Source organism: Amblyomma americanum, chromosome 2 (genome assembly GCF_052857255.1).
Source record: "Amblyomma americanum isolate KBUSLIRL-KWMA chromosome 2, ASM5285725v1, whole genome shotgun sequence".
Classification (NCBI taxonomy): domain Eukaryota; kingdom Metazoa; phylum Arthropoda; class Arachnida; order Ixodida; family Ixodidae; genus Amblyomma; species Amblyomma americanum.
This window is the reverse complement of record NC_135498.1, coordinates 222,292,766-222,313,454: the sequence shown is the minus strand read 5'-3', so window position 1 is coordinate 222,313,454 and position 20,689 is coordinate 222,292,766. Positions and strand designations below refer to the sequence as shown.

At 49.6% G+C, this 20,689-nt stretch overlaps 1 protein-coding gene across 5 annotated transcripts in view; it reads right to left on the bottom strand.

Annotated features, from left to right (window-relative positions):
- LOC144122190 (protein RCC2) overlaps positions 1 to 2,835 on the bottom strand; it is a 46,210-nt gene extending 43,375 nt beyond the window's left edge. For 3 of the 5 annotated variants that reach the window (XM_077655773.1, XM_077655772.1, XM_077655771.1), the window contains exons 1-2: positions 1,753 to 2,228; positions 802 to 939 (exon numbers count right to left, since the gene is read on the bottom strand). In XM_077655773.1, the coding sequence (XP_077511899.1) occupies positions 802 to 939; positions 1,753 to 2,092 (478 nt within the window). In that variant the 5' untranslated portion in view covers positions 2,093 to 2,228. Of the gene's footprint in view, positions 1 to 801; positions 940 to 1,752 lie in introns of all 5 variants that reach the window. The other 2 variants (XM_077655770.1, XM_077655769.1) reach the window with 2 other exon arrangements.
- Between the last annotated feature and the right edge of the window lie 17,854 nt (positions 2,836 to 20,689).

Genomic DNA, 20,689 nt, shown 5'->3' with positions numbered 1-20,689 from the left:
GCTGCTAGCGCACCTTGCGGATGATGTCACATGAATACCTCCTATACAGCACGAATCACGAACAGGGCAGTTGAGCCTACCAGCCAAACCAGTCACACTACTGTACTGTGCTCGCCTACGCTTTGACTGCTTGCTCCTCGGGGCATGCACATTTCAAACTCTTAGGCCAGTTTCACATGCTGCGCCTAGAACAAAAATAGTCGGCCTAGCCGGTGACGACGCAGTGCGCTTTTTGGCCAGTGTTCTCACATGCAATGTGTACACAGCGAATTCAATCGGAGGGACACAAAAGGTTGCTTGATGTTTGCATAGGCAACCCAGGATTAAACGCTACAGAAACCCTGCACCAAATCTGTTGATGATGTTATGACCAGCACATGTTTAGATGCAAGGCAACATTTCGTATGTTTTGATTAGAGTAAACAGTTTTTCTTCCACTGCGGCCACAGCTCCCAGGTGACCCCAAGTCGCACGCCGTCTTGGCGCTCCCCATTGCGACTGAATACCGACCGGACATAACTCTATTGCAAACCGTCTGCAACTAGACTGACGGCCCTTCCCAGTCGCAGACCAACAGAATTCGCAGAGTCGCAGGAGAAAATCGCATGCATGTGAAACAGGCTTTGTGCCATGTCCCAAGACATAGCCAAGTGATACAGCATGGGAGAGAACAGTATATGCGCCAAGTGGCCATCTAACATACTCCTGGGGAGTGATGGCTTGAGAAAGTACCAAACATTGCCTGTACTGATGCCTAAGAGAGCGGGGCATTGCAGCCCAAATCAGGTGCACGCTACTGACCCCAAGTGTAGGCCTGACCCTCCTCGGTAAGCAGCACGGTGTGGCAGGCTGAGCAGCCCGAGAAGACGGCCTTGACACGGTGTGGCCAGGCCAGGCGGTGGGGGCCCCACAGGTTGCGGTCTTGGGATGCCGAGCCACCTGCATTGTGCCCTGCCATCAGTCACCACTGGGGCCACAAAGGGAGGAAATCCTTCCACCTTGAACATCATCAGAGCCATTCTTTTTTTTTTCTCCTGCACTAATCGCACCAGTGACATGTGCAATCATAACAGCTGCCCACACTTGGTCATGCAGATTAGTCACTCTGTCACCATATTCCAACATTCCTAGCTTTGATGCCTCCACCAGCACGCTCTGCTAGCTGACAGTGACTACGGGGCCAAATTCATTACAGCCAGTGTGCACATTCAAAGAAGAAGGAATGCAGGCAAGAACTAGCAGAGAGCAATGCACAAGTGAACACACAATCGTAGTACTGCCACATCTGCTGCTCCACGCATTATCCTGTCAGAACAGCCAACACAGGAGAGCAGTTTGTGAAGCCTGCCACATCAATGCAAACCGTCGAAACTGCTTATGGATAGGCTTGTATGTAGTACGTGTGCACATTCCCAAACGCATTTTTGCTTGGCCTAGCTAACTATCGTCTACATGTACTCGCAGACGCTTTTGCAATTATACTCTTTGTTTACAGCCACATCACTGAAACTGAGCAATCCCAAATGAGAAAAATCGCACTTCGCGTCCACACGTGCACATAAATGCATAAAGAGCACGCGGACGCTTTGGCACTCGTGTGAACAAAGGAAACAACAAACGGACCAGTAGCGCAGATTTCTCGCGCGGCAGGACTCGCCTAGCGCGAATCGGACTGCGTCCCACTCCACGCGGCTGCTGTCACCGCAGCAGAAGGCGGCCTTGGCGCGCACAAAGGGAGGGGGGCGCACTCACCGGCCGCCTTCTGCTTGTCTTTGGGCCTGCGTCCGATGGTGTCCCAGTTGGTGCCCCCGCAGAAGAGCAGCGTGCCGGCGCTGCCCGTGGCCTCGACCCGCTGCGCGATCAGAGCAGTCTCAGGCCCCGCGGCGCCACCACCTGACACAGAGCCACTCACGAATGCGCGCTTGGAGGCCTCGGGAGCATCGGCGGCGGCGACGCTGTCCGTGCCGCCGTTGGGCCGCGCGTCCGTCTCGCCATTGTCCGGCGGCGGCTGCTCGGCCGGCGGGCCCGACGGCTCGTCGTCGCCGCCGCCGTCCAGGCGCCGCCGCTTGGCCTCCGTCGTTTCTCCGTCCATGCCGCACGCTGCAACTCTGCCCAAACCGACGAGCACGCTACCGGCGATTACGCGGGCCCACAGCCGTTATTGTGCCGGAGAGGACGACGCGATGAGCCCGCTGCGGCGGCCTTTGGAAATAGGTCGCGCCCAGGTGGCCAGCGCTTTTTCTCCCTCGCCCGCGCCACCGGTGCTGGGCGTATGGCACGCTTGGGACGATTCCAAACGGGGCACCTAGCTGATCTGCATACCCCCTTTCAGATGCATTTATTCCGTTCTGCTCATGCAGTACGAAACATAAATGTCCAATTCGTTAAGCGTGGGCAGCCATAGGCAACTCTGTGGTGCCAGCCTTCAAAAAATCAAAAGTATCCAAATTATCAGACAACTGCGCTACCGCTGCACGGCTACACTGCCGCGCATTAGCACTTTCCCGTCACACGCCGAAACTCTCATGCCGAAAAATTACTTGCCGGTCCAAGGGGGTAAACTATAGAGAAAGATATTGGTACGTAATATGTTTCTCTACGGGCAAACTAGGCCAGCGCCTTCTCTGGCGCTGACTATGCAAAGCACATAGCTAAGCGCTACATATAAGCGTCAGTCCACGTATGCATGCTGACCCTACAGTTTTTGCGAAATACCGTCTTCGCCGTACTGAATAACCGACAAAGTGCCTCTCCCCGCGAATTGTGCGCCGATTAACCACGCGCCGGCGTACCGGTGGCGCATGCCTCACCGGGGCGCAGGGGCGCAGCCGGACTGCTGGACTGGCGGCTATGCGCGCCTGTCGCCGCTGCTCGATCGTGGCGCTGAAATGCTTAAAGGGGTAGTGTTCCTTATACAGGAACACTATAAAGGGGCTGCGAAACACTGCTTGAACGGTTGCCGGCTACACTTCAGATGGAATTCTTTATGTCACAGAGATTGTGACTCAAAAATAATTACAGGAATCGATGCATGAACGGGAGTTATTCAATGAACAAATTTCAAAATACAAGCAAACAAAATGCTGCCCTCGACTCGATTTTCGCGTGGCTTCCCATTCTCATCGAAAGTTTTATTCGATTCAGAGCTGGTTCACGGCACCAGTCCTGAAAGTGTCGCTGGTGCCAGCGCAGTGCTCTGTGGTGCAGGTGCAGTCCGACAGCAGCGCCGCACCTTTTGTGCGACAATCAATCGAGCGCGTTCAGTCTGCTCGACGTGGTGGTGTCCAATGGTGCAGTTCTCGCGTGTGTTTTTTTCTGTGCGGTCGCTTTCGTGCATAACGAGACTTGCGTCGTCCATGGAGTTGGCCATGGTCGACGACGGGGATATCACACAGTTCCTTGTTATGGAGTAGTTCTACTCTTCCGACAGTGAATACCAGGAAACCGACTCCGTGCTGTCCTTTTCCGCAACTCACTTGTTTGGACCGATTGCAGCCGAAGTACTGTAAAAACGTGGTTGCAACTGCTACTTCAATTTCGAATTCATGGGGGCTCTTCAGACTGGATCTGGAATCTCCACTAGTACAATGAAAACAATATACCTTCAGCCTACTGATGAGCAGGAGATTTATAACACTTTCATGTTGCTCCGAAACAGTAAGGCGCTTGATATTGAAAACATTCAAATCATGCCGATAAAGTATGTATTGACCTCACTTACATCCGTACTTGCTTACATATTTAATTTAATACTGGATTCGGGCGTCTTTCCTGAAAAAATGAAATGTGCCAGGGTTTCTGTAATCTTCAAGGGCGGCGACCCAAACTTGGCAACAAACTATCGCCCAATTTCAGTCCTCCCTGTATTTTCTAAGGCACTAGAAAAAATCATTTTTGCTCGTATAACTAACTTCTTTAACAAAGAAAACATAATAACAAATGCACAGTTCGGTTTTAGGAAGGACAGATCGACGGAAACTGCTTTACTAACATTAAAAGAAAATATTTTACGAAACATAGAAAGTAATTTGTTCTCGTTGGCTGTTTTTATAGATTTCAGCAAGGCTTTTGACTGTCTGGACCATAACATTCTTCTATCCAAAATACAAGCTTACGGGATCCGCGGCACGTGTCTAGCTTTGCTGAAGTGCTACCTCGGCAACAGGTTTCAGAGAGTGTTTGTCAAAAACTGCAGCTCATCCCTTTTTCCGATAAAGAGTGGCGTACCCCAGGGAAGTGTGTTAGGTCCGCTGTTGTTCAATACATACGTTAATGACTTGGTGAATATTGATAATACAGTAAAACTAGTGATATATGCTGATGATAGTACTATTCTTATTTCTGGCCCAAATGCTGATGGTTTAATCATGCAATGTAATGAATTTTTAGCTAAGCTGTCCACATGGTCCAAGTTAAACAGACTTCAAATCAATTGAACTAAAACTAAAGCTATTATATTCCGCGCTAAAAACAAATTCGTTGAAATAAATCACACTATAACCTATGAGCACCAAGAAATTGAAATCGTTGACAACCATAAAATATTAGGTGTACATTTTTCCTCACATCTAACCTGGGATGCTCACATTGATCACCTTCGTAAAAAACTTTCCTTGATTACAGGAGTTATATCGCGCTGTCGTACTGTACTTCCACCCAAGATAAAACTTCAAGTATATCATGCTTTGTTTAACTCCCATTTAAGATACTGCAGTCTAGTTTGGTGCACAACCACAAAAACCAGTTTAAATAAACTCCTGGTTTTACAGAAAAAAAATCATCCGTTACATAGCAAATATTGAGCCCATGGAGACTACAAAGGGTGCATTTGAATCATTCAATATCATAAGTGTAGACAAGTTGTATGAATTTCGCCTATTACAGTCAATCTACTTTTCCTCCCCTGAAGTTACTAACCTTCTAAAGTCCTTGGCATCCTTAGAGCGACGAAATATTAGCGTGCAAACAAGAAATGTTGATGCGTGGGCAGTTCCTCATTTTCGTACATTTTATAAATATCAGTCACTTACCCATAACCTCCCTACAATACTAAACAAATATAGACACACAGTGGGCTTGAACAAAAAACAATTACATTCCTGTTTTGTGCAGTTGTGATCCATTAATTTTTGTTTGTTGTTTCCGCGTATGTGTTTTTCAGTTGTTTTATTTTGGTTTCAGTTCATTACTGGTAGCTTTATGTGATTGACATCATTATTACCTGTCACAGTAACTGTTTTATTATTTCCCTATTACTGTCTACCTATGTACTATTCATCTATTATGTTTCTATTCTTTACGCTGCTGCCTTGTAATGGTCTCTTGGGCCTCGTCAAGCTTTTGTGTAGCTTTTAGCCCAAGAGACCATCCAGTTGTCTTCTGGAAAAATAAAGATGTATGTATGTATGTATGTATGTATGTATGTATGTATGTATGTATGTATGTATGTATGTATGTATGTATGTATGTATGTATGTATGTATGTATGTATGTATGTATGTATGTATGTATGTATGTATGTATGTATGTATGTATGTATGTATGTATGTATGTATGTATGTATCTAGAGAGTCGCTCGAAGAGCTTTCGGCTCGCTTCAAATCCCTGCATATTTTCCGACGCCTATAGGGGGAGCGCCCACAAAGTACCGTCGAGAGTCCGCCTCGCTCATTTAGCTCTTTAGAAGCAGTTTAAAAGCTACCTCGTTGCTTTGCGTGAGCCCCGGCATCCCCGTAGCCGCAGCAGAATTAATGCCCAGGCTGCGGCGAACCAGCAGCACCCGTATGCATGCTAGCGCAGCAGGCAGAGGTACCGGCGCCGGCCAAACAGGCCCGTGATTCGCCCTGCCCGTATTTTTCCAACAGCCCACACAATTGTTGTGCCGTCTGAAAAAAAAAGTTTTGTGTGAACTCGCACGCACACGGACGGCTTAGCTATCTGTTACAAGTAGCAGGTACAGCAAAAAACACAGAAAGTTACCTGCTGTCGCGTATATTTCAGCGTCATTTTCTCGCAAAATGACATAGGGCCCGTCGACGACAGCGAAGACCTCCCTCAATTCACCTTCAATACTTACGAGCATGTTAGCGTCGTCTGCTCAAAGCTGTCTGTATGTGCACAACTTTCCTGCACCTCCTTCGCGGACGGTGTCAAGGTTCCTTGCACCGCAGCGACACCACGGTTGCACCCAAGTCAATCGCGGACAGTGGTGCAGGGGCGCTGTGAATCAGGCGCTTTGGTGCAGCGCACAGCGAACCGCTGCCGGCGGTGCAGAGAACCACGGCTGAATCGAACAAAGCTTCAGTTTCCCAAATGACGACACTGGGCGGGACAAATCAAAACAGCCTATCTGAACAGCGGCAACTGACGGGCTAGTTTGTTTTCCATGCGCAAGAAGACGCGGACGAAGGAACATAGCGCTCGTTTGTCTTTGTCCGGTGTTCCTTCCTATCTGAGCACGTCGCGGAAGTTTGCTATAGAGCTGTTATACCAACTCTAGCGAACCATGACGGCCGCGCCTGATGCCGCATAGGCAGATCACTGACGTCGACGATGCGCCCATGAAGACGAGGCGCCGATGAAAGACGAAGCGTCGCCGCGCTGCACGAGATCGCTTGTTTTTGGACTGGCCGTCCTCTGCGCTGCCCGCCCTGCTGCTCGCCGTTTTGTGTTGCCCGCCGTGAACTCTTTTCCCTGATCTAGTTTCCCGCTTTCACTTGGTGGAGGTGCGTATTTGCTGACGTCCTGGAGCTTCGAAGCCGTACGCTTCCGGTCATCACCATGCCCGAAGATTCCGGCCCCAGTCCTGTCGCCCTGCCGCCGACCGTCGTCGGCGCTGGAGCTTTGCGCCAGCGCGATCCTGCTGTATTCAGCAGCACCGGAGACCATGACGTCGAGGATTGGATAGCCTCGTACGAGCGGGTCAGCACCCATAACAAATGGGACGATGCCCTCAAACTGAACAACGTCATCTTCTATCTCACGGACGTTGCGAATCTGTGTTACCGCAACCACGAGGCTGGCATCACATCGTGGTCCGCCTTCAAGCAGAATTTCGCCGACGTCTTCGGCCGGCCTGCGGTGCGCAAGTTGCGCGCCGAGCAACGCCTACGTGCTCGGGCTCAGCTGCCTGGTGAAAATTTCACCAGCTACATTGAGGATGTGGTGGTCCTGTGTAGGCGTGTGGATTCTTCGATGCCGGAGCGCGCCAAGGTCTATCACATCCTGGAGGGCATCGACGACAACGCGTTTCAGATGCTTCTGGCCAAAAATCTAGCAACCGTCGTCGACGTCCTTGCCCTATGCCAGAGCTACGACGAAGTACGCAAGCGCCGTCTTCTCACTCGCTCTCCACTCTCGCACCCGGAGCCTCTGGCGGCTTTAACGTCTAACTCCGACCAGTGGCCACTGCTGGCAGCTTTCTCGTCAGCTCTCTCTCGTCCACCCGAGTCCTGACGCTCCCTCTCCTCTTGTGCCTTCGCTTCAGCGCGTCATCCGAGAACAAGTCGCCGAGGCTCTTCCTACCCTGCCTGAAGTTCCTTCCGTCCCTCCTCTGTCGTACGCCGGCACCGCGGCACGTTATAGCCACTCCACTCCTGTGGCGGCGCCCTTGACGCACGCCGCCGTGGCTGTGCGGCCTCGGCCTCTGGCGTTTCCACCCAGTCAGCCTGTCCTGCGTCCGGCACCGGTCCCACCAGCGGCCACGCTTCATCCTCCCTCTTCGCCACATTACAACCCTTGGCGCACACCGGACAACCGTCCTATAGGCTTTTGGTGCGGTTTCCCCGGCCACGTGGCCCGCCTCTGTCGTCGATGCATGGTCGCCCCTCATGCGTTTGCGCCTTTTGCCGGCTAACCTCAGCTGCTGCGGGCTGCTCCACCTCCGGCAGAGTACGCCATCGATCAGCATTCGTATACGACCCGTCGATCCCCGCCCCACGTCGCCGTTCACTGTCACCTATGCGCCGTCGCCCTACGTCCGCTGACGAGGGAAACTCCGCAGTTCTAGAGGCAAGAACTGAGTGCTCTTCGAACAGTTCAAGGCCTCATCGTTCTCCCACGAACATTCTAGTGCTGTCTGTCGACGGTCTGTCTGTGTCTGCGCTTGTTGCCAAGGGTGCTGCTGTGTCAGTGATTGATGAGAGACTGTGTCGCCGCATACGGAAAGTGACGACGCCATTTTCTGGTTTTTCGCATCGCACTGCAACCGGAGAGAGGATCGCACCTTTGGCCACATGCACAGCGCGGGTTGTCATTGCTGACATTTTGTACAGAGTCGAATTCTTGGTCTTGCCGTCTTGTTCCCACGACGTAATTCTCGGGTGGGAGTTCCTGTAAAAAAAAATAATGTAAAACATTTTCTGCATTGTGCGACGAACTGGCCGATGACCTCATTTCGTGTGTCCGTAGAAGCTCACCGTCACTGAAGACGTCCATGTCGCTCCGAAGGCTTCACCGCTTGTATCCCTCTCGTGTCCTGCCACACCAGCCGTCACCGTTTTATTTACGCCGTCTTCCTCCTTTGTCCACCGCAAAAACCTGCCGCTGCCGTCTGCTGTTCTCGATATTCACGGAGGTCTCACGAAGATGCTTATCTACGATCCATCTCGTTGCCCGCTTACCCTGCTACGTGGCTAGTATCCTGGTTCAATTCAACCTGCCCACCTTCCCTCTGACCTGGATGCCCCCGTGACCCCCCGCAGTTCCTCCATCAACGCTCTTCATTCCGATTCGGCACCTGACCCTTTCCCCACCGCCGGCTTCCAAGCCGCCATCGACGACGCTCTTTCTTCCGCCCACCGAACGCAGCTCTCAGCCCTTCTGCACACGTTTCGCTCCGCTTTCGACGTCGCCCACACTCCTCTATGCCGGACTTCCACCGTCGCTCATCGCATAGCGACCGGTTTTCACTGGCCTTTTCGACAGCGGCCATATCTGTGTCAGTGGCAGAGCGCCGCGTGATTAGCGAACAGGTTGAGGACATGCTACACCGGGGTGTCATCCGTCTGTTTCACAGCCCTTGGTATTTGCCGGCGGTACTTGTAAAGAATAAAGATGGCTCAATCCGATTTTGTGCCCACTACCGTCGCCTCAACAAAATTACCCACAAGGACAATTACCCTCTTCGCCGCATCGACGACGCTATTGATTGCCTCCAAGGCGCTGAGTACTTTTCTTCCCTTGACCTATGTTCCGGCTACTGGAAAGTACCGACGGCGGCACCTGACAGAGAAAAGACAGCATTTGTTACACCCGACGGCCTCTACGAGTTCAATGTGATGCCGTTCGGTCTGTGCAACGCGCCCGCCACATTCGAAAGGATGATGGATAACATCTTGCGGAAGTTCAAGTGGCAGACATGCCTCTGCTACTTGGACGACATTGTTGTCTTTTCCGCCGATTTCCCCACGCCCACTTACGGCCGGTTTTGACTTGCCTGACTGACGCCGGCCTGCAGCTTAATCTCGAGAAGTGCCCCTTCGCAGCTCGGAAGTTGACAATCTTGGGGCACAACGTCTCCAAGGAAGGCGTTCTCCCTGACCCGGCCAAGCTCCGTGCTGTGGCGCAATTCCCTAAACCTATGTCGCTCAAGCAACTTCGAAGCTTCATAGGTTTGTGTTCCTATTTCCGGCGCTTCATACGCAATTTCGCGTCGATCATTGCGCCACTGACGAAGCTACTTGGCGGAAACAATGACTTGTCTGGCTGGTCGGCCGAGTGCGACGAAGCGTTCACTACCATGCGCCACCTTTTCACTTCCCCGCCAATACTCCGACACTATGACCCAACCGCACCTACCGAGATCCGTACGGATGCGAGTGGCGTTGGCCTCGGAGCTGTCTTGGCTCAGCGAAAAGATGGGTTTGAAGAATACGTAGTTGCCTATGCGAGTCGCGTGCCCACCAAAGCTGAATCCAACTATTCCGTCGCGGAGAAGTAATGTTAAGCTATTGTATGGACACTAACGAAATTCCGGCCTTATCTGTACGATCGCCGGTTTGGCGTCGTCACGGACCACCATGCGCTCGACTGGTTATCGTCTCTTAAGGATCCATCCGGTCACCTCGCTCGATGGGCTCTTCGCCTTCAAGAGTTTGACATCCGCGTCATCTACCGTTCCGGCCGGAAGCAAATGGACGCCCATGCTTTGTCTCGGTCTCCCATTCCCAGCGACGCTGCCTGCTCCTCGGCGACAGATCCCGTGCTTTCGTCTCTTACCATCGCTGATATGCCTGCGGAGCAGCGGAAAGACCCGTGGCTTGCTTCCCTTATAATAGACGCCGCGTCTTCGTCACCAAACGTTGCGCCTTCAAGAACATTACGGCGTCAAGCTCCGCACTTTGCCCTCCGGGACGGCCGTCTATACTGCCGCAACTACATGCCTGATGGTGGGCGGTGGTTCTCGCGATTCCCCGCCATTTACGATCTCAAATTTGCGCCTCTTACCACACCGACCCTCAGTGTGCGCACACTGGTGTGCTGAAAACATTCAGAAGACTTTCTCAGCGTTACTATTGGCGCGGCATGTACGCCTGTGTTCGGCAATACGTCCGATCTTGTATCGCCTGTCAGCGGCGGAAGACATCCGCTCCTCGTGTGACCGGCTCATTGCATACACTGTTGTCCTAGGCGATTTTAACTACCCTGGTATCGACTGGTTAAACGTAGGCCCACTAACCGCCGGTAAGCCTAAAGCAGGAGAATTTGTAGATGTATGCTCAAATTTTAACTTCATTCAAATGGTGCTCGAACCGACACGCGTCGCTCACGGATCCTCAAATATTCTGGGCTTAATACTGGCCAACAACCCTGAAATCTTATCACCGATTACTTACGTGCGTGAAATCAGTGATCATAAGGTTATTCATGCCACATTTGAGTTCTCTCCCACATCCCCCCAAACGTTCAAGAAAACCATCCGTATATATGGCAAAGGCAATTACGAAGAAAACAACGAGCTAGAAGCATTCCTACCTTATTTTCAATCCACATTTCATCACCGGTCTGCCGCTGATAACTGGTAAATTTTCAAGAAGAAGATCGAAGAACTGAGAAACAACGACTTTATAGTGCAGCGAAACGGAGCCCAGGCGCAGATGCATGGGATCGGTGCTATCAGGCCGAGGATACGTATTACAATGCAATTCGCTGCACCAAACAAGCATTTTTCCAAACTGATCTACCAAAAATCCTAATGAATAACCCCAGGTGGTTTTGGGAAATAATAAATCCGCAAGGAACTCGCACCATCGCTCTAACGAATGCCACAGGCGAGGATGCCAGTGACACTGAATGTGCCGAGATATTTAACCGCGCGTTTGTATCTGTTTTCACAAACGAAACTGCCTCACCATTGTACCACTGCCAGCAATGTCGCCCATCGAAATCACAGCGCAGGGTATCGAAAACCTTATCGACAGAATTAAACTTTCGTCAGCCGCTGGAGTGGCCGAAATGAACTCAAAAATGCTGAAAAACACAAAACACATTTCTGCCATTTATCTCTCATTATTGTTTTTGCAATCGCTGTCGACAGGAACCTTACCGGACGACTGGAAGGTGGGGAGGGTCATCCCAGCCCACAAATCAGGTAAAAAAGGATTCTCCTTTAAATTATCGTCCCATCTCCTTAACCAGCGTGCCTTGCAAAATCATGGAACATGTCATATATTTTCATATCATAAACTTTCTAGACTCAAACAACTTGCTTAATCCGGCTCAACATGGGTTTCGTAGGGGGTTCTTCTGCTAAACCCAACTGGCAATCTTCACTCACGACGTGCATGCTAACCTTGACCGCAACCTGCAGACCGAGGCGTTTGACAAGGTATACCTCACCAGCGCCTAATACTAAAACTCGCCCTTTTAAATTTACACCCTAGTATCCCGGAATGGATTAACGAATTTCTAGCTAGCCGCTCTCAGTTCGTTTCTACTAACAACCACCGCTCAAGCGCTCTCCCTTTTAAATCTGGCGTCCCTCGGGAATCTGTGCTCGGCCCACTCTTGTTTCCAATATATATTAATGATCTAGCTTCACATGTGTCATGTAAAATTCGTATCTTCGCCGATGACTGCGTAATCTATCGCACTGTCACTAACATTTCTGATCAAATGGCCCTTCAAAGCGACCGTAACAACGTCCATAAATGGTGTGACCTCTGGCTGACGACGCTAAATGCTAACAAATGCAAACTCGTTTCCTTTCATCGTCAACACAACCCTCTTATTTTTTCCCTTGCAGTTGCTAGCTCGTTTATAGAAAGCGTCCAATCGTTTAGGTGTCTTGGTGTCACCCTCTGCAGCGATCTTTCTTGGCGAACACACATTACCACAATCATATCATCTGCTTACAGATCCCTATATGATTCATGAAACGTCATCTTTGTCATGCCCCACAACACGTGAAGCTTCTCTTTTATAAAACCATCATCAGACCCAAACTTGAGTGCGCCAGCCCCATCTGGAACCCACACCATGCATACCTAACAGATGCACTCGAATCAGTTCAAAACCGCTCCATTCTTTTCGTTCACTCTGCATATTCATATACGACCAGCGTTTCAGCTCTGAAGAAGAATACCGGTCTTGAAAGCCTCGCAGACCGCCGCCGCATCGCCAACCCCTGTTTGCTCCACAAGTTTTTCCACAGCTCTCTAAATCAACCACCCTACATCACTCATCCGAACCGCACACTTCACAGCACTGCCCGTCTGTGTTCGATTGTACGCCCTGTGTCCCGTACTGCAACTTTTTCAGGCTCATTTTTCCCTGAACTGTTGTGGACTGGAATGCCACCCCCCCATCATGCACCCGTCTGTATTTTCAGATGGTGTAAACACTTATATTTCAAGGCAATGACTTGTACTTGTTGATGAATATGTTAACTCACCCCTTATGCAATACCACCTGAAGGGGGTCTTTAAGGTGAATAAAGGGAAGTGAAGTATCTTGGGGTGTGGATAAATAGCGGTGATGAGTATCTGACAGAGCATAAAAAACATGCAATGAACAAAGCTAGTAGGAATGCAGCTGTCATTAGAAATAGGGCACTGGGGAATTACAATAGGTATGAATTGGTAAGAGGGATCTGGAAAGGGTTGATGGTTCCTAGTCTGAGTTTCGGCAATGCGGTCCTGTGCATGAGACCAGATGTTCAAGCAAGGTTAGAAATCAAACAACGCGGCGTGTGGAAGTTAGCTTTGTGAGAACATGGCAATACACCAAAACAGGGTGAGCATGGGAGCAGCGCACACAGCAGCATGGCTCACAATCTTCTTTTGTTTGCCCCGCAGACTATGCTGACGTTGGCACTGTACTGCTACCACCCTTCATCTTGCGGTGAATTTACGCCCAGAACCGTTCAAGATACTGCCAGCATGCTTGGTCCCGGCAATCCAATGGACATTTCCTGCTACTACCGGCCTTTCTCAACCGTGCTCCTTGCGGACAAGGCAGCATCACGGACAGCGACAGCGTCACTGGTCATGGATTTAAGCGACCCCCGGAACACTTTCGCCTTCATGGACTAACACAGGACACACGCTAGGCAGTGACCATTACATTATATCTACCACCTTTGAGGCAGCAAAGCATAAATCAGTCTTCAGCAAAGTAAAAATTACGGACTGGGACAAGTTCAGGGTAATAAGAGAACAAAGACAAAAAGATGAAAGCACAGACCCAGTAATTGAACATCTCGGGGACTGGGTGGAATCACTAAAAATGGACAGTAAGGCTACCACAGCCGAAATCGGCATGGAAGAAGGACAAGTCACTGACTCTAGGTTATTGCATATGTGGGAAGCACATTTCAGCTTGCAAAACCGCTGAAAGAGGAACAAACACAACAAAAATCTTAAAAAGAGAATTGCACAGTTGCAGAGACTAATTGAAAAATATACTCTAGAGCTTCAACACAAACAATGGGAGCAAATTTGCGACCGCATGAATGGCAAACTCGAGTGCAGGAAAACTTGGCATCTGCTAAGGCACCTTCTTGACCCCACAGAGGCTAAATCAACCAAACGAGGTCAACTTATGAGATTAGTGCATCAGTATCAAGGCACCACAGAGGAGTTCTTAACGGAACTACGAGATCGATACTTAAACACAACCCCAGATGGACCACTGCCAAACTATCAGGGAACACCAAACGAGGACTTGGACGCTGAGATTACGGAGTCGGATGCGTGGCTTGCCATGGGGCAACTACGCACCACGTCTGCAGCCGGGCCTGACGGCGTTACTAACAAACCACTTAGAAACTTGGACGCAGGGTCAGTGACAGCACTCACTGCTCTCATGAACAAATACTGGACAGACGGAAACATTCCACAAGAATGGAAACATGCAAAGATTACATTCATTCCAAAGCCAGGCAAGAAATTGTGGATAGAGAATCTACGCCCAATCTCTTTAACATCCTGCTTAGGAAAGTTAATGGAACATATAATTCTCAATCGGCTACAAGAATACGCTGAGGACAATAACTTACTCCCTAACTCCATGCTAGGCTTCAGAGCTAATCTTTCTACCCAAGATGTTATGCTGCAACTCAAGGCAGACATAATAAACATGGAACGCAGCAGAGGAACTAAAGCCATATTAGGCTTGGATTTGAACAAGGCGTTTGATAATGTCACGCACGATGCTATCTTAAGGAATCTCTCGGACATCAACCCGGGGTAAAGAACTTTCCAGTACATCAAGTCATTTCTCAGTAACAGAACGGCAGAGATAGCAGTGGGAGAGATTAAATCAGACTCTATCTCACTTGGAGGTAAATGAACGCCACAGGGCTCAGTCCTGTCACCCTTCCTTTTTAATCTCTCACTAATTAAAATTCCTTCTAAATTAGCAGCCATCCCGGGGCTGCAACACACATTCTACGCAGATGATATCACTTTATGGACCACAACTGGCAGCGATGGTCAGATAGAGGATACCCTGCAACAAGCTGTAGACATAATACAAGACCTGGCGGGAAAAGCAGGGCTAGCCTGCTCGCCCTCCAAGTCCGAATTATTTCTAATCAGATACAAACCAAGGGGCCCTCGAGCAAAAAATTACAAACCTCCGCCTCCACTGAAAATCTGGGTGGAAGGGCTCCCTGTAAAGGAAGTTCAAACTATAAGAATCCTAGGACTCTTCCTTCAGTCGAATCGGAAGAACAAGGAAACACTAGAAAAACTCCAGACAACCGTCAATATGAAACATTGGTTGCGCTTTCTAGACAATCACATGTAAGAAGACAGGACAGGCGCCGGTCCTGTCTTCTTACATGTGATTGTCTAGACAGCGCAACCAATGATTCCTATTGCAATGAACCAACTTGCCCAACAACGCATCCTGCTAAACCGTCAATATGACGGTAAGACTAATTAGACGAATTGCAAGCAAAAGGAAGGGAGTGAACGAGACAGAACTTTGCAAAATAGTACAAGCATTTGTAATAAGCAGGCTTGTCTACGCACTCCCATACTTAAAATTAGACAGTAGTGAAAAAGCCAAAGTAGAGTCTATGATTATAACAGCATACAAGGTAGCATTAGGGCTACCGAACTGTACCTCCACCGAAAGGTTTCTGGCCTTGGGAGTACACAACACCTTAGACGAGCTTACAGAGGCACACTTAACAATGCAGAGAGGCCGGCTTTCCCGCACCAAAGCAGGAAGAACCATACTTGATCGTTTAGGACTAGGCATACAGTTGCCACCCCAAGATACCAAAACACAGATACCTAAACGCATCGCTAAGGTAATAAGAGTTAAGCCACTAGCTAAGAATATGCATCCTGCTCACCACGAGGGGAGAAGAAGGGCTAGGGCAAAAGCTCTACACAACATATACAACCAAGATGAACATGCAGTAGGTATATGTAGATGCCGCAGAATATCCCCAGAAACAAGCGTTCGCACTAACGGCGGTAGATACGCAAGGTAGACTGATAGTCTCCGGCACTACCATAACGAAATCCTCGGAAACGGCAGAAGAGGCGACAATCGCCCTTGCTATCATTAACACAGAAGCTACTACCATACTCGGCGACTCTAAATTTGCCATACGCAATTATGCGAGCGCAAGAATTTCTCAGGCAGCAATGAGCATATTGGGTCAAACCAAAGACTTATACAGAATTATTGAATTGATATGGGTCCCGGCTCACTCGGGGAACCCTGGTAACGAAGCGGCACACATAACAGCTCGAGGATTCGTCAGCCCAGCAGGGGACGCTGTCGTTGCTGAGAGTTTTTCGAAGGACGGCCTATCATCTTTTCACGATATTAGTAATCATTTTAAACTTGAAAGGAGGATATTCCCTCCTCCAGACAAAGCCTTTAATAAGGAGCAGGAGACCACTTGGAGGCGACTCCAGACGCGATCCTTCATGCCGCCTTACCTGTTGTCAAAATTCTACCCCGGTGAATACGACCCTGCATGTACATTATGTGGTGATTTAGCCACTTATGATCACCTATTGTGGAATTGTAAAGAGGAGCCGCCCCCGAAATCTCTAATACAGGTTCCTACTCTCGAGCAGTGGGAGGCCGTGTTGGTCAGCTCAGACTTGGGAGCTCAAACCCGGGTCATTGAATGGGCTACCCAGGTCGCTGTCAGCCGTGGACTGATAGCCACCTAGCACGGATTGTCTGCATTCTGCCTTTTCTGACTAATTAAATGTTTTCCAATCCAATCCTTCAGTGAGCATGGGAGCAGCGCACACAGCAGCATGGCTCACAATCTTCTTTTGTTTGCCCCGCAGGTTTGTAACCGTTCTACACTTTATGCAAAAAAGTGCAGCAATCGTTGTCTAGTCCTGCTCCCATACTCACAAACATTTTGTGAACTTATGCGCGAATGTGCTGAAGTGTTATTGCTACTTCTTTCTGGTGATATTGAATGCAATCCTGGCCCCTCGAATCTCTGCTCTCAAACCGAGAACCAACCCGACCAGTTATCGGCTATTACCGAGATGCTTAAAAATATAAGTAGTCAAACATCTGTTCTTGCAAAAGGTAAGGTTCAAATCCAGTCCGACGTTAAAGTTAATAAAACTGTCGAACTAAATATTGAGGCTAAGCTTGAGAATATTCATGCACGTCTTGAGGCCCTGGAAGAAAAAGCCCACTCCATAAGCAACCTCGAAGAAAGCCTTGCAGCCGTTCAGAGCACAGTAGGCCATTTAGCGCTCCAGCAAGACAGCGTTCAGTCTCGTCTGGACGATTTTGAAGACAGAGCCCGACGAAATAACCTGATTTTTCACGGCATTCCTGACGAGACTGAATCGTGGAAAGATACAGAGGATAAACCGCTCGCTGTGCTATCGTCCGCCCTTGGTCGTCAATTCACGCCAGACCTTGTTGAATGTGCCCATCGCATCGGTAGTTTTTCGCCATCAAAGTGTCGTCCCGTAATCGTCAAATTCTCTTTGTTTAGAACTAAAAATGCAGTCCTGTAATCGCGCGCAGACCTAAAACCAGAAAAAGTTTCTGTGACCGAAGATTTTTCTCCTGCCACACGGCAGGTGAGGAAAAAACTTGTCGAGTTCGCCAAATCCTTGCCGCAATCTCCTAATTATCAGCTGAGGTACAAGAAGCTGCTTGTGAACAAAGAATGCTACGTCTACGACTGTACAACAAACAGCGTTAAGAAGCTGCCTCAACAAAGGCCTGTCGACAATATTTCAAACGAGTCGCAAATTGTGTCCCCATAGGGCCACACGAGGGGACGTGATGCGCAATCTTCCAAATCAACCTTATCTGTTCTTCTGGCTAACGTTCGAAGCATCCTTAACAAAGATGACTCCCTTAACTCTGTTATCGACACCTGTGACGCAGACATCATTGCACTAACCGAAACCTGGTTGCACCCCAATGTTCAAAGCAGTGAAGTATTTTACAGGTCATCACATTTCACAGTTCATCGCTGTGATCGCACTACCCGTGTTGGTGGCGGCGTGTTGCTCGCGATAGCTAAATCCATTCCTTCCTAACCCTATTCGCATTCAAACCGACTTCGAATCTACGTGGACATGCGCAGAACTTGGCCACAATAAATTTATTTTTGGTGTATGCCACCGCCCTCCTTCGTACTCGACCACTTTTGTTTCCGAGCTTCATGACGCCCTTAACATAGTATCAACACGCCATCCTACTGCACCGATATTTCTTTTAGGCGACTTCAACTTCCCCAGCATTTCGTGGTCGTCTGAAGCGCCTGTCTTAAGCCCTTCTTCATTCCAAAGTCATGATTTTTTAGATCTTTGTTCCACCTTTTCCTTAAGTCGACTCGTTACTAAACCCACCAGGTCACTCAACCATAGCGCGAACACCTTGGACCTTATTCTAACTACATGTCCAGACCTTGTGTCTCCAATATCCTACCCGCCTGGTTTAAGTGACCATGTAGTATTGTGACGATTCGTGCACATGCACCGGTGCCACGGCGAGCCGGTCAGTGACTTTTCCTGGAGACGGTTGGCCGCGCCGTCCTGGGGTCGGGTCGCAGCGGAGAGACATGACCATATTTGGTTGTGGCGGAGAAACATGACCATATATGGTAACCGTCGACGGCCCTGTCGAACGACGCTTGAGTGTCCCCGTCATTGTGCACCCCTCGAGAGCCACGGGGGAGGGGACAAAGGCGCGGCCACGGCTGAAGAAAGAAGCAAAGGCTTTAAAAGCGCAAGCCGACGGGAGGAAGGGGGAGAGCGATCGGGGCGAGTGGACGAGAGGGCCGGAGACGGAGCGAGGCAGAAGACTGGGGCTGCGCATTGACCTGAGCCCGGGGTCTAGCCGTCGCTAACGTTCGACCTTCGCCAACGCGCCTCCACGCCTGGCAGCTCATCCAACGACCAGCCGAGAACGAGGGCAGCACAGCCACGAGGAACTCCCAGCCCGGCCGCTGCAGACAACCAGCCATTCATCGAGCCCGTGCCACACCACGCTGACTCAGCCCCGGCGACAACGAGCCCAGCTTCCGTCCCGTAAGCGGCATCGAGCCAGATGCTTTAATTAAATCACTTCAAAGTCATTTTGGAGTCTGTGCATCAATCTCCTCATGCCCAGTGTGGACCCAGGGCCATTTTAAGAAACTGGTTCATCACAGTATTAGCATTTGAAATTGGAGTCGCGAAAGTTAAATGACGTAACACCACTAAAACCATTTGCGATTATCAGCAGAGCTAACTTTGAACAAATTAACAATGACTTGGTCACTTTCCTAGATTTATTCAAGACTGGTTTTTTTTTTCAAGTTAGGAGGGCCTCGCTCTCTGCTATCCCCTTCACTTGCCTACGGGAGGGGTCCCCTTAAATTTAGCTCTTCTAAATGCTTAACCACCAGCCTTAGCTGTGTATTGCTCCCGCCGGCGGCCATCGCACAATCCCTCTCGTTTCATCTCAGTAATCATTTCGTGTGTTCCAATTTGACGTCATGCGTTGGCTCCGCCCAGACTTCCGGGCACGTGGTCCCACACTTCCAGCGTTTTCAAATTTGGCGCCACTTTTGCTTTGGCCCCGCCCACTTATTTTACATTTTTTGCTCCAAATTATTAAATATTCATCAGATTTCGAAAATTTTTGTTTGCGCCATCCTTACATCAGCCTCTTTGGAGTGCAATCACTCGTTTGACGCTACCTCTTCTGAGTTCCCCACAAATGCTGCGGACACGTTTTTGTGAACACCACCTTTTTTTTTTATTGCAAAGCTTTCGCTTTAAAAATGCGATACTTGTGTGATAGCGCAACAACAAACAGCACGTTTGTCCGGTCGGGCCGACATAGTCGCGCGTGCCGACGTCGCGCTGGTTTCTGCTCCAGGAGTCTACGCCAGCGTTGCGCCGCGCCTAAAGCCGCACGGGGAGAGTGCTGCTTTTGCCACTGCCACGACCGGCTTTGTCGTCGCCACTACAAAGCCTCCTAAACACTGTAGCTCGACCTAACAAGATGGAAACCGGCTGTGGGCACGGTGTTGTCACACCGCGAAGCAGTTTCGCGTATCGTCTATTGCATGTACGGTGCATAAAAAGTGCTCGCAAGTTTATTTTATTTTCTATAACACTGTTCTAAAAAAAAATAGGGCAGAAGTTTAGTCGAGATTAGAAATAAATCAGAGTTTTTGGAAAGTTTGCTCTGAGATTACCGTGCTTCGAGCGATGCATGGCAGCCCATATCCGCCTGTACCTGCTGGCATACCTCGGCAAAATTACGAGTGCTCACTGAGGCTCAGTCACAAAACTTTGGTCAGCCTGCGAGCTCACTCAAACTCACACTCACAGAGGCCTGGGCTCACTCGAACTCATGAACTCAAACTCATTTATGATAAAAAATCACTTGGGCTCGCTCAGACTCATTACTCATCCGGGGCGAACCACTCATAGCGACTCACGTCTCACTCAGACTCACGACTCATCAAGGCTTACTCACTCATTTCAACTCACGACTCATTTGGACTCACTCACTCGTTTCGACTCACGACTCATCTGGGCTCACCCAATTCGACTCACGACTCATTTGGGCTCATTCATTTCGTCTCACGAGTCACAACTCATCTTAACTCACGACTCGTCTGCGCTCACTCATTCGGGCTCACTCCCCCTTTCAACTCATGACTCAGCCAGTCTCTCCTTGACTTACGACTCCTATCTCACTCATCGGACAGGTGAATCTGCTTTACGCCCAACGG